The following is a 14,440-nucleotide window of genomic DNA, read 5'->3' as shown; positions in this document are numbered from 1 at the left end:
TGAAGTCACTAGAAGAAAAGGTTCTTTTGTTTACAAGTTACTTTGAAATATATCAAACATTAACATGAGCTGATGGATTGCTAGACAGCTGATAAAGCACTGAAATGTTACTGGGAATATACAGGTGGTAGGTGTTAACTACTGTATTCTTTCAGCACTGTACGTTTGAAGTTTTTTGTAGTATGTTAAAAGACAAACATTATCCTGTAACCCTGTACTGCACTTTGTAGATACGGTACATTCCCATTGCATATATGACAAGAGTTGAAAGTAGTAATTTTAAATTTTAAAAATTTACCCAAATCTGCTATGCAACACTGTCCATTCTTCTTCACTAGGATATTTTTGCTCTTTAAATCTCGATGGGCAATGGCTGGCTTCCCTTGGGTCCCAAATATCTCTATGTGCAAATGTGCAAGACCGCTTGCAATGGACAGCACTATCCGAAGGCAGCTGACTGTGTCCAGAGTCGTGAGCTGAAGGTAGTCGTACAATGACCCCATCTCATGGTAATGTGTAATCAACCACAGCTGGGTGCTGGAGTGTCTTGAGGTCATGTCTGAGGCAATGAAACCTAGAGAGAGCAGGAACGGAATTAACAGATATTAAATCCACATTGTACCTTTCTGGATCCTAAGCAGTTCACTACAGAAATCATCTGTGACTAAAAATAAGGGCATTAACCAACTGCCATGAAAGGAGGTTTATAGAAGCAATAAAGAGAAAATAACAGAATTCATTCCTTAGGAGGACACTATTAATATAAAATGTTGCATTACTTTCTATTGTAGGAATCTTTTAAATTTTTTTACACTGTATTAAGATTCAGATAGGATCCATACCTTTGCACTCGGCCCTAACAGTAGTACAAATTCTTCATCACACTGATATTCCCTGCACAGACCATTCGACCTCCTACCCACACCCCGATGCTGCTGGCAAAAAGCTGGAACCTGGATACCTGTGTTCTAGTCCTGACCCTGCCTACAATTTAGAGTGGGGGTTTCATGTTATATCTCTCTCAGATATAAAATAAAGGGATGAAATCTAAAAACTCATGAGCTGACTCATCAAATAAAGTGACTGATTGAATATATTTAGCATTTATGATGCTCTTTGTCCATCACATAGAAAAACTGTAGCGATCAAACTTTTTAGGCTAAAAAACACACATAAAAATGAAAAATGATACGATGTAACGTATTGTCATAGGTATCTACAAAAAGGAGGATGAGCCCAGTGCTGAGGATTACAGCATCTGGTCCAGTTACCATCATAGCCCCCCACCAAGAAGTGACAACTGAAACGGTCTGCAAGGGAAGCGCAAACTTCACATCTGAGGAAACGTTGAACACAACAAAGGAATAAAGCCCCACTCAAAAGAGTTAAATTGTTCTTGTATGTCATATCCATGTGGCCTCTGTTGCTTTCTTCCCAAGGGAGAGGGCCCTCTGATTAAATAAAAAGCATTCTTATTGCCTCACCTTCCTCTTTGCCCTCTAGCTCTTAAAAGATATTTGTAGTGTTAATTATATTCTGAACCATCAGGAAAAATAACTTTAGCAAAGCAAGATTTTTCTTCAACTGTTTACGTCTCAAGTGTGAACTATTTGCTGAGCCCTTGTATGAGAAAACTCTGCTTTGACCTCTGTTGTCAGTAAAGGTTGAATAGATGCCTAGAGGCTAAAACTCTGAGGACAGTCGGTCCAGGAACCAGGTACTAGGACAATTGAGGCACGAAGCTGCCACACGGCACAGCTGATGAGCAGACTGGGGCTCAGACCACCTCCTACTCTGCATACTGGCCCCACCACTCCCAACCTGGGTGAGCTTGCCCAAGTCACAAAAGATCTCTATCTTGCCTTCCTCCTTTATGAGATAAGCCTAGTACTGACATATCTCAAAGGATAACTGAGAATTAAAAAGTTTTATAGCATGTAAAATAGTTACTATGATACCTAAAACACAGGAAAAGTGTTCAAGAATACCTGACCATTAGTGTATTTTAAAATAGCCAAGAATCCAATAACCAACATAAAAACTTGGCAACTTGGCATTTTTTCCACGGATAGTTTTCTTCACTGGACTCATAAAATTCAATGAATAAGCAGCCAGGCAGTGGCTTTTAAAAACATGAGACAGTTTTGGATTTGGAGGATGGAGAAGTAAAGGACAATGAAGAACAGCAAGAAAACCTAAGTGTCTGTGGCATTTCCAAGGTTAGGAAAGTATTGCTGGTAGCTGAATGTGGACATATTTGTGGGTGGAGCTTAAGAGACTTCCTGGAGCACCAAAGGGGGAGTCTTGAGTGAGAGGTATAGAAGTCATCTATGTCACACTCAATCTGGGAGCAGAATTACCTTGCTTTCCAAAGCAAGACATTTCTGTGTGGAGCGGGGACCAGAAGTGGAAAGTGGACAGTGTTAACACAAGGAGAGGGACAGGTGATGTCTAAGGCAGGAGAAGGGAAGAAGAGAAGACATCAGCCAAAATTCAAACAATTAGGAAACATTAATATCACATCATTGAAGCTTTGAGAGCATCAAACCATCATTTAGTGATGACTTAACTCAGACTAAAATACTGAATTGATAATAGCAAAATAAACTTTGGCCAGGGTCTCCTATATGCCAGACCTAGTCCAGGAATCATAAAGTGGCCCACCTGACCCTACACAGCACAAACTGTGTATCAACTGTTAAAGAAGGACTCCAGTAGCATCAGCCATACACGCACTGGTATAAGCATGTTTACAGAAATTTGTCAACTCTGCAGAAGTCCATAGGCCCAAGGAATGTGTTCACCCTTTATACTGCCACAGCAAGATTTTGGTGGGCACTTTAAAAATTTCATAAATGTTGCTAAGCTTTAGTTTCCAAATTAAAATGTATGCTGAATCCCTCTGTAAATCTGGTCTTTTAAAATTGATGCCTAGTTTGAGGGAATGTGCATTTAATTATGATGTCCCTAGGAGCTGTGAATCTCTAGGAAAGAGTCCAAAGATCTTTCTTGGTTTGATTCAAGTAATAAATATTCAAAAAGGGTGGGGTAAGTAGAACAACCACGAAGCCTTGAAGTGAACAATACGGGGCAAATTTTTGTTGTTTAAGTAATGATCTGCAGATGTAGGAATAAGAATGAGCAATAACGGATTTCCTTTTCCTCATCCAGAGAATATTACAACTTAACTTGTTTGCAGATTTAAATAAGAAGTTGACGTTAAAAGAAAACTAGGCTGCATATGAATTCTGAGGATCCCTGCATGGCTTTCAGGAGAGACTTTCAAATTCACATGCAGCAAGCCAGAGAGGGCAAGGGAAGGCAGCTCTCTTCACCGAGATAAACTAGCGAGGGGCTCACCCCATACTCACCTAAGATGTTCTCATGCCTCAGCATCACAGTGTTGTACAGCTCTGTCTCCCTGAACCACGACTTTTCATCCCGGGAAGAAAAGATCTTCACAGCAACATTTTCCCCTTGCCAACTGCCCCTCCACACCTCACCATACCTGCCTTTCCCTGTGGAAAACAAAGCAGAAGTGACTCCAGCAGGCAGATGGACGAGAGGGAGTTGGGCTGAGCGCTCCCGAGAGTAACCCAATGAGCCTTGTGCCTGTAGCTCACAACCCCACCCGCCCATTGTCTGCCAGAGAAACTCACTTACGGGATATAAATACCACAGCCTTTTGCCTGGAAAGACATTGAAAAGAAAAATCATGTAGAAGCCCCTACAGCCACCCACCACATACTGATAAAACACTGTCTTCTGTCTTTGCATTGTACAATTAACTGCCCATCCCTGAGTTTACATCTCAATTCCTCTATGGAAAAGTATCAAATTCCTATGGCTTTTAAAACACATAAAACTAGTAAAACTGAGGACACGGCACACATGATTGAATGTTAGTGCTGTGCTGAAAAAAAGCGCATCTTGCTGAAGTGAAAGGCTCCCTGCTGCCTTCCCCTCTCCAGCAGCAACAGGCATTTTCTAGGCCTGCAGATCTGAACTTACACGGCTTCAGAAAAAAAAGATGTCTGAGATGTGTGTTCTGGGGCTTAAAAATAAAAACAACCAAACACACAATGTTGTGCTATAGGAGATCATCAAGCACATTACCTCTAGCCCTAAAGGACTTCTTGGCAGAAGACGTCTTTTTATTTTTATTTTTTTAATGTATTGAGTACAGGATCTACGGGGTCTCACTACATAGATGGTACTCATAATGATTCTCCTGTTTTCAGCCTCCCAAGTGCTGGGATTACAGGTACACGACACCACACTGAGTATTAGTTGTGGTCTCAGCGCACCCCGAGGGCGGGACGGCACAGCACGAGGTGCTTTCTAAAGAGGATTTTCAAAGTCCTACACACACAATCCCAGGACAGCTCTGATTTCTGGCACTGGTCATGAGTATCTGTGTTATCAGCCAGCCCCTGCAATGGCACAAAATGGGCCATCCCAAAAAGACCACTTGGAAGACACAATCTAAAAAACATGGCGATGTCAGTTGTGAGCTGGCCTGGCCGGTGTTGGGCCTCTCTGCAGCAGCCACGCACGTGTCAGCGTGCCCACTACATGCTCCCTCTTCCACTCTTCTCTTTAATTACAGACAGGACTGATCCAAGAGGGAAGGAGGAAGAGGAAATCCCTCCGAGACTGGGGGGATCGACACAAGTACCATCAGCCTGGAGAGTAAGGCAGCAGGAGCCACAAGTGCAGGGCAGCAGGGCTTCCTGCCCAGGCAAGTGGCCGCTGGGCTCACAGGGCTGTAAGAAGCAGCCACAGCACCACCTGCACACGCAGGACAGACCGTAGTTCTTTGCTGGAAAACTGAGCTACTGAGAACGCTAGTGCAGAGAAACAGGACAGATGTCTGTCCAGGCAACACCCAAGTCCAGATCCTGATGAGAGTCTATGTGCTTAGTAAATACCAGTGACTACCCGAAGCGGTGTTACATGGGACAGACCCGTGCTCCTTCTGAGCCGCTGTTAGGCCACACACAGACACTGTTCAATACAGGGTTCATTTTACTGCCTCATAGCAATGGCTCAGAACTTGCAACTCAAAATAAGGGCTACTGCTAAGATACTACCAATGTGTACGCTAAGCTCTTCTTCCCTTATTTCCATTGTATATCTTTATGTTCTCTTTGCTTTCATTTTTCATTTGGAAAGTGAGAAAATATCTTCATGAACTGTTGCCGTAAATCCTTTGTTCTTTTCATTTAAGAAAGCAAGAGATACATAGCAGGATAAATAAAATTAAGGTAAAAAAAACTTTTCACTAGCTTCCAAGTGATTTAAAGTTGTCAAGTGTTCTTTTGTAAACTCACCACAGACAGAAGCCCACAAAACAAAAGCAGAGCTGCAGAAGCCCTGGCCATGGAGCCCCACAAAGGAGATCCCCACAGCATTTGGAAGCTGGGGCTTCCTTAGCAGCATCTGGAAATGACAGCCCTGCTCCAGCTTCCCACATGTGTGAATCCAAAGTGGTAACGCACCATCCACACAATTCATCGCATATGTTTTTGTTCAAAACTGGACCATATCAACACTAACTGCACACTTGCAAAACGGCACCGTTTCCATTAAGGTCTTGAGCACAAACCCAGCAAAATGTAAAAATTGATTTACACTATTTCAGAAAATGCTAAGAATAGCTAGAAAAGTACAATATTACTTTTCACTTTGGATCCTGGCTTTGATCTCTGAGGGCTGAGTTTAGGATCTGTTGCTGCAGGTCTGAGAGGGCTGGAAGTCAGCACATAACCCCTTCCCTGCCCTCCTGCCAGTACACAGACCTTCCTGTCCATAATCAAACAGAATGCTAATCAGAATGAGAAGACAGCTGCAGCTACTCGTAATGAGCACATCTGGGGCTCTTCATCCTTACTCTCTCTGTTCTTAGTCTGCTGTGGAAGAGATGCCTAGGACAGTTGGCACAGCGCAGCAGCTGACGTGGAGAAAAGGCAACAAAGTGAACAGGCCATGTCTTGGGGTGGCAGGCACCTTCCTCCATACGCTGCCCATCCCTTTTCCTTCCACTGGCCTGGAAATATCCCACTTTCTATGAAAACTCAAAGACAATCCGGAGAAGAACTGCAGGTCATAGAACAAGTTTATGTGGACCAGCCATCTCCCCGAAGAAAAAGCTGGGAGGCCAGAACTACGAAGCCAGCTCAAAGCAGCACTCAGGGGGAGAAGGACAGCTTGACAGACCTCTATAGACATGGCAGCAGCCAGCCAGCAGGAGAAACTAAGGAAAACCACTGTGCTACTTGCAAATACTGACCCACTACACCAAACTAATAAAAATGAAAGCTTTACGCCAGGCGTAGTGGTGAACACCTGTAATCCCAGCATGTGGGAGACTGAGGTAGGAGGAATGCCACTATAAGGTCAGCCTGGCTCCACAGTGAATTCAACACCAAGCTGAACCACATAGCCAAACCCTGTTTCAAAAAACTAAAGGGGGAAAAAAACTGCCCAAAACCCTAAGCAAGCCAAATCAAAACAGGGAAAGGGAAGCTTAGAGCTGAAAAGGAAGCATGAACTATACACACTCTATGTTTACAGTAACCTAAAAATAGTCCCATATGGGAAAAACGAGAGACCATGAAAATGTATATAAGCTCTTGCTTTTAACTGACAATAACATGTATTTACCATTATTTATTGCAAAGAGCAGGAAGAATGAAAAGGCCTGCACAACTGAACACATTTTCTGTCCTGCAGTGTACTGACCTCAGGCCATTCAATACCCACGGTCAGGAGAGCCTCATCAACTCACTTGTCCGGCACGCCCATCACACCAAAGGCTCTACCTGCAACTGCAAACTTTCCTTCGGCATTCCCTATAGTAACTAAAGACAATTCACTGGACAAGAGATTCAGCAAATTCAGGGATTTTGAGACCACAGAGAACTGAGACCAGAGCTACTTTGTCTCTCCTGCATTAATGAGCTATATACACACCGTGCTTACAGCAGCGTCTCCCGAGCTTACTAAAGAAACGAGAGGAAAAGAAAAGCAGGTCTTACAAGTCCCAGTCCACTACACAATCACAATTAGCAGTACATGGTACCCAGAAAGGAAAGGAAAAAAGAGTTACCGACACACTCCAGCAGCGTAATCTGGCGAGCCACTGTTCTTTGTACCAGAAAAGGAAGACCAGAGCCACTTCCTGACGTACACGAGTGATCCAGTAAGTCCTGTGTTTAAGACAAGCATAAAAAGAAAATTACTGAGCAGTTACTGGCAGTTTGGAGTCCCGTTAACAAGCGTGTTGCTGAGGCGCACATGGGAAGTGGAGGGCGGCGGGCCTGGATGCTCGGGCTGCTTGTGTGTCTGGACAGCTCCACCAGAAGAAAGATGGGCTTTATGTCCTAAGAAAGCTAGCGAGCAGCTCTTCCCCAATACATGAATGTTCTCCTGAGGGATCGGAAGTCCTTCCCTATGCCTGGAGTTTTAGAATACAATGTGTAAAGAAGCTGAGCAAAGACAAGAACTCAACTGAGAGCTCCAGGAGCCCCAAGGAAGTAGCAGCAGGAGACTGGAAGAAAGGACGGACCGGCCCACACCTTCAACCTCAAGCCCAGGGTAAAATCCTCCATGTTCTGTTCTGTTCTGTTCACTAAGGAACTATCGAACAATCCACTTTGGCTGTCATGCCAGCTAAGGAGGCCTAATTAAGAACAAATAAATCAGAAATACAAAGCAGAGCTTTGATGTCTATAGTAGAAAGACTGCACAGACCCATGTGGGTCACGACACCGGTGTACTCTGGATGGGATAGGCTCCCAGGATGCAGGTCACCGGTCAGGAACCAAGGGCTCACCAAATTACTACCTTCTTGTAACATATCAGTGAGAAACACTCACAAATGAGAAAAGTAAAGGATTAAGCTTTTTGTTTGAAGCATAAAACCAGAGTCCTGTGAATGAACATTTTGGCAAAACATTCTTAGTTCATTCAAAAAATTTTTTCTTCTTACTTTCAGCGCATGCCAAGAAACAGAAGTCTTTTGGTGTCAGACGAGGATTATCAACAGCAGAAGCGCCATGCCTGTGGCAGTGGGGTGCGGCTGCAGTGACTATGCATGCAGCGATGATGGGTACGGCTGCAGTAACAGTAATGCGTCCCAAAGCTCTCCCTTCCCCACCATCTCCGTTGGCCTACTAAGGCCATACACTGATTCCCATGAATTTCATCTTCTTGTATTTCTTCTGAGCACCAATGCTAAATACCGTTGACTGGCAAAATTACCAAAAGCTGAATATCCAGTGGTAGAAATTCAGAACCTTAAAAACTTTTTTTTTTTCCAGAACCAGGGATTTGAACTCAGACCCTTGTGCTTGCCAGGAAAGCGTTTATTCTACTGAGCCATCTCCCCAGCTCCCTAACATATTCTTTTTTTTTTTTTAAACAGAACTAGGCATTGAACTCAGGCCCTTGTGCTTGCCGGGCAAGTGCTTATTCTACTGAGTCATCTCCACGGCCCTGAGCCATCTCCATGGCCCCAAAAACTATTAAAGGAGTCAGACACAGTAGCATACTCCCATAGCCAGAGCTACTCTGGAGGCTAAATCAGCAAGCTGGCAAATTTGAGGCTAACCTGGGCAACAAGGAGACATTATCCCAAACTAAAACAAAAAAGCATTGGGGCCAGTGATGGAGTATCCCTAAGTCTAGGCTAAATCCCCAGAACAACCAAAACAAAAAGAAAGAAAAGAAAATATGCAGGAGGCTGAGACAGGAAGATCACCACAAGTTCAAGGCCAGCCTGAATTATATAGCAAGTCCCAGCCAGGAAAGAAGGGAGGGAGGGAAGGAGGAAGGAAAGAAAGAGAGAGAGAGACTAAGGAAGACAAAAGAAAATGATGTAGAATTTATTATTTATCTACATATTCTCTCTTGCTATTTCTCTCCATTCCATTTTTAGAAGAATAATTTTGCAAATGTACTTCTTTTTCATAATGCGCAACTACAATTCTAAACCCACGTCACAGACTGGGGGGAGGGGCCAACAAAAGACTAATAAACATGCACCTCAAGTCGTGACTCCCAAGTTCTTTCATACAGTAAATGAGACTTCGTACTGTGTGTGCTTTGTTGCACCACATAAACGAACACATTGCCTAGATAACCAAGTGTAGAAACCAACAATGACATTTTCTTTTAAAAATTGTGTTTACTGTTATTCTATCATGATATCCTGTCATCCAAGCTGGGTGAGGTCAGAAGACTGTTTTGGCATACACTTTCTTTCATCTTTCAAAATCCTTAGAGCTGTTTAAATGGTAATCTATCCTGGATATTCCAAGTGTTACCTGGGGTAATTTGCTACATTAGCAACTCTGAAGAACAAAGTTCCAACTAATCTATTTCAGAATTCTGCCTTGCTGCAGCTTTGCCAGGACTCTTCTTCACATCTTGTTATTAACTCAATAAATTCATTTTGTTTTCCTTAAAGCTTAGAACAGACTCCTGAGTACATTTCTAATGAAAAATTCTGTTTCTCTACTTTTCAAAATAGAATTCCTTCTATTTTCTCTCAGTTCCACAGTAACACATGTAAATAAAAGGAGGCTAAGTAAGATTAATTCCTCTGGGCTAGGTGATAGTTTAGTAGTCTACGTGCCTGCCTGGCAAGCACAAGGACCCAGGTTCTATCACTGGTACTCTTGAGTCTGAGCTGCATATCAAGACCCTATAGCAAATAAATAAATACTCCAGTTAGAGGCTGATAAAGATTAATTCCAGGCCAAGGACATAGCTCAGTGGTCTAAGCACCTGTCTGGAAAGCACAAGGACCCAGGTTCGATCTCCAGTTCCACATGCCGTGCAGGCCCTGGAACCCTGGGCACACTGTGCCAGCCCTGAAACCAGGAATGGTGGTGCACATCTGTAATCCCAGCACCAGGGAGGCTGAGACAGGAGAGGGTCACTAAGAGTCTGAACTGCATAGCACAACACCATACCAAAAAATTAAAGAATAAAATAAGATTAATTCCTCCTTCTTCATAAAAAAGTACAGGTGACTGGTGGCCCTGTGATGGGTCAGGCAGTAGAGTCTGACATCACCCAGTCACACTGGCCACCAACAATTGTCCTGCCAGCTCATGAAGGGTGGACCCTGCCGGTGTCCAGGTACAACACCTGGGCACCAAGATAGCCACTGGCCGGGGCACATCTCCCCCAGCAGAGAGAAGCTGCTAGCAACATCTAAGTGCAGAGCCCTCAGGCACCTTCCGCATGCTGAGCGCACAGCAAGACTTAACCCGAGACATTCTGGATGGTACACAAGCATGGTATTAAACAACACTGAATCATCCTAGAAAGATTTTACTTTGATTGTTTTGCAACTCAATGGACTATGACAAAGAGCTGATTCTGTCCTGTACATATTTCCCACCACTCCAACAATCCTCAAATCTTTACCTTTTTCAGATTTGGCCTAACGTTAATGTACCATTTTTTAAAAGCAATTTATGGTGACCTATTTATAAAAATAAGTGATCTTCTCTTCCTATTTATTGTTTAACCTTCCCTTAAAATTAACACCTTCTGATAAAATAAAACAATACCAGGGATTAGACCTAGAGACTTGCAAATAATTGCCTGAGCTTTATCACTGAACTACATTCCTAGACTTTTTAAAGACAGGATCGTACTCTAGCCTTGAACTTAATAACGTCAGGTCTCATCCTCCCAAAGTTCTCGGATCGCAGTCTGTACCACCATGCCCAGGTCCTCTGGTATCTATTAAATATTTGTTTTGCAAGATGTTGATTTTTGACCCAGCTATGGTTCCATATATCTGTTATCCCAGCTACTCAAGAGGCTGAGTCAGGAAGATTGCCTGGGCAATGAGATCCTGGTTCACAATTTTTAAAGTACACAGTATAAGCACCTGCCTGCCATCCACAAGGTCCCAAGTTCAGTCCCTGATACTACACACACACACACACACACACACACACACACACACACACACAATTTAAATACAAAATCTTAAAGGGTTGGGAATATGGCATGACTATATCATAGAAACTATGCAAAAGAGTGATCTTTAAATGCATAAAAATAATGGTTTATATGCAAATAAGTAAACTTTGGCTAGTTTGACATACTGCAAATATAAAATACACACACATTTTTGAAAATTTAGCTCAAAAATGTAAATTGCTCCATTAATATTTTCATTAAATACATGTTGAAATGATTTTTTAAAAGTGTATGTTGGGCTGAATAGTTAAAATTCAAGTTACCGTTTTCACTTTTTTCTGTGTTCCTCACTTCCTTTAAGGTGGCCACTACAAAACTGAATACTACATACGTGGTATACAAACTGCATCCTATTGGACGGCACTGGCTTAACCATGCAACTGCACTCCACAAGGGGGCAGCACTAGAGCATGGGAAATCTAATAGCTACTTTTTTGGATGTCAAATTTTAAGTCTTAAATTATAGGGTGTTGAAATAATCTAGAAGGGAAATTGATTTTTAATATTAAACAAAAGAAAAGCACTTTTATTACTAAAAATAGAGCAACTGAATACCACCAAGTCTAAGCCTTTCAAAATTGCAAGCAATCATTCTTTGTCCCTTCTCCCTCAATCCCAAAAGAAAAGTAACCACCAAGAATCTACTTAAACAAATCCCCTCCCCCTTCAGTGTTGTCTAAAATGATCTTCTCACAAAAAGTAGATTACACAAGTGCCATCGCCCGCTTGCTTAGGAGGTCAGTGCCCAATGGCACGTGGCTGGATTGTCCACACCCTTATAGTTTTTCATTCCCAAATAAGCAGGTCTCTGCACCCATTTCTGGTGTGCTTAGACAGTCGTACTCACTGCTAACGTGCTGTCTCCAACATTGGTGGTGATAAGTCCTTCAATGGTGCCATACTCCACATCCCTGGGATTGAGGCGCTCTTGGTTACGCCTTTTAAATTTTCGGAGGGCAACTCCCAATAGGCAAGCTAGAAGGCATACCGCAAACACTACAGAGAGAATGATGAGGCCGACCTCCAAGTGGAAGTTCTGAGTTCCAGTGAAGGATTTCCCTGCAGATGGGAGAGAAAAGGGAAAATAAGTGGCTGTCGGATCACTGTTTACTTATTACTAAGTATAACCAACATCCTATGAGGTAGCTTACCTCAGGATGTCACCAGTTACAAAGTGCTAAAACTAAAATACTTCCTCTGGAAGTAACAGGAGCTTGAAAAAATTCCACTGAGAATCAACTATATTAATGCATATATGTGAAAGTGCTTTTACAATATAAAGTACCATACAAATTTTGATACTACTTTTATTAACTTGGAGTTGATATATAATGATGTTTTATAATCAAGCCCTCATAGACAGGCACCACCCCGTAATATTCCCATGAGAAACTGCTAGCAGAATTAAAACTGCATTACTCCACCTGTACCTCTCTCCAGTGTATCATGGATGTCTATGACGGAATCCTCACTGATCTTACATGACAATTTCTGCCTAGACCTATTTGTCTGTGAACTTATTCAAACATCCATTCACAGATGCACTTCCCCACCCAGGCATGACTACCTTACCCACCCCAATACAAGTTCATGCACTCAAATGCCTCACTTGTCACTTGAGCAAATATTTCCAAGGGCTTTCCACTCAGTGAGGTAAATCAAAATATTTTAATTGGACAGCATAGGTCCATAATTAAAAGTGTCTCCTAAAAAAATAACCACCTACAAATTTTGGCCTTTTCCTGCTATTGTGCTGTCAAGTCCAATTTTTTTTTTTTAATTTAATGTATTTGGTACAGGGTCTCACATGGGGCTGGCGTGGCATCTGGTACCGGAGATCAAGCCTGGGTCCTTGCACTTGCCTAGGCAGGTGTTTAGACCAATGAGCTATCTCCATGGCCCTACCAAGTCCTATTTTGCGATACATGTGCTTCACCTAATTCTGTGCTCCTGGTCCCTTTAGCAATCAACTCCCAAGCCACATTTTAAATTTCATATATATATACACATACACATACATTTACCCTTCTAATTCCAAATAATTCTTGGGAAACATGATATTCCACGATACATAGCATTTATGTGATAAAATATATTTTTTATTTTATTTTTTATTTATTTTTTGTGTTTTAGAGAAGGGTCTACAGGGTGTTCAGGGTCTCACTACTAGATCAGACTCCTAGTGATCCTCCTGTTTTCACCCTCCCAAGTGCTGGGATTACAGGCACGCACCACCACACCCAGTCTCAGCCCAGTCTCAATCGCTGCCTCAGCTCACCCCAGGGGCAGGGCCGGCACAGCAGGCTGGGGATTGAACCCTGGCCGCCATGCTCTACCTAAGCAGGCGTTTTAGTCACTGAGCTATCTGGCCGGCGCTTCTTGTAGCTTGTCTTATTCTAATTTTTGTTTTTTCTTCTTTCATAAGTATAATATTAAAAATTATACCTATTACAAACGTACTATTATAAAGTAAATGAATTTGGCTTAGAGGAGTCTGTTAATATTTGCAGAGATCTGAGACAGCAATTTAGGGTCATTTATGGGGAAGCAATTTCAGAGGAGCACTGGTTTCTAGCAGATATGGAATCCATGGTGAACGTATCAGGGAGAAGGTTCCACATAAACTCCATGGCTCATGCAAAATCCCATCTGGCTTCAGTAACAGATGGGTGGGAATCAGAGCTGGGAGAAGAGGTTTGTGAGTTTCTTTCTTTCTTTATTTCCTTCCTTCCTTCCTTCCTTCCTTCCTTTTCTTCCTTCTCACAAGCACCAGTTTCATACTGCATTTTCTAAGTCCTAGCAATGAATGCTGTTTGCTAAGCAAAATTACTTCAGAAATGACAGGAGATATACCTGGCCCAGTAACAGAAGGTGGCATAGGGAGCTGTGGCCCTGCTCATGGCAACCTACGGAGCACTGACTGCTCAGACAAGTGGTCTCCACGGTGGATGTTACCGCACTCACTTGTTCAGAAATGTTTGTCCTTTTTTTAGACTGCCCTCCCCTCCTTAACCTAAAGTGACCTTCTGTGTGGTCTATCTCTGTGGTGCAGACAACAGGAGGAGGGCTGTGGGCCACACAGGAATTTTCCTCACACAGACACAGGACAACACTAACAAACCCCTTAATCTAGAACTGAAAAGGCCAAAGGAACCTTTCGTGGGCAGCTGGGCTGTGATGTTCCTGTTGCACCAGTCCCCCTGGCAGCACTCCACAGCCTGGCCAGGTGAGGGTGGGGTCTTGCAGGTCATCTTTCCCTGCTCGTAAACCTGGAAGCAGCCTTTCTGGTAGACGTGGAAGCCGTCGTTGATGCTCAGTGAGGAGAAGCACTGCTGCCCTTCGCAGTGGTCCTCACTCCCGCAGGAGAGGCCTTCGCACACACACATGTACAGTTTGGGGTTGGCCTTCGGCTTCTCATCTGCAGAAGAGAAAG

The 14,440-nt window shown here is 43.0% G+C and overlaps 1 protein-coding gene across 6 annotated transcripts in view; it reads right to left on the bottom strand.

The window, feature by feature from the left end:
- Acvr1 (activin A receptor type 1) overlaps positions 1 to 14,440 on the bottom strand; it is a 130,208-nt gene that overhangs the window by 17,916 nt on the left and 97,852 nt on the right. For all 6 annotated transcript variants that reach the window (XM_023713675.1, XM_023713677.1, XM_023713678.1 and 3 more), the window contains 5 exons: positions 14,162 to 14,425; positions 11,855 to 12,066; positions 7,112 to 7,211; positions 3,372 to 3,518; positions 299 to 574 (listed from right to left, as the gene is read on the bottom strand). In XM_023713675.1, the coding sequence (XP_023569443.1) occupies positions 299 to 574; positions 3,372 to 3,518; positions 7,112 to 7,211; positions 11,855 to 12,066; positions 14,162 to 14,425 (999 nt within the window). The remainder of the gene's footprint in view (positions 1 to 298; positions 575 to 3,371; positions 3,519 to 7,111; positions 7,212 to 11,854; positions 12,067 to 14,161; positions 14,426 to 14,440) is intronic.

The sequence above is a fragment of the Octodon degus genome, unplaced genomic scaffold (assembly GCF_000260255.1).
Source record: "Octodon degus isolate 3935 unplaced genomic scaffold, OctDeg1.0 scaffold00032, whole genome shotgun sequence".
Lineage (NCBI taxonomy): Eukaryota > Metazoa > Chordata > Mammalia > Rodentia > Octodontidae > Octodon > Octodon degus.
This window is presented reverse-complemented; position numbering and strand designations above follow the sequence as displayed.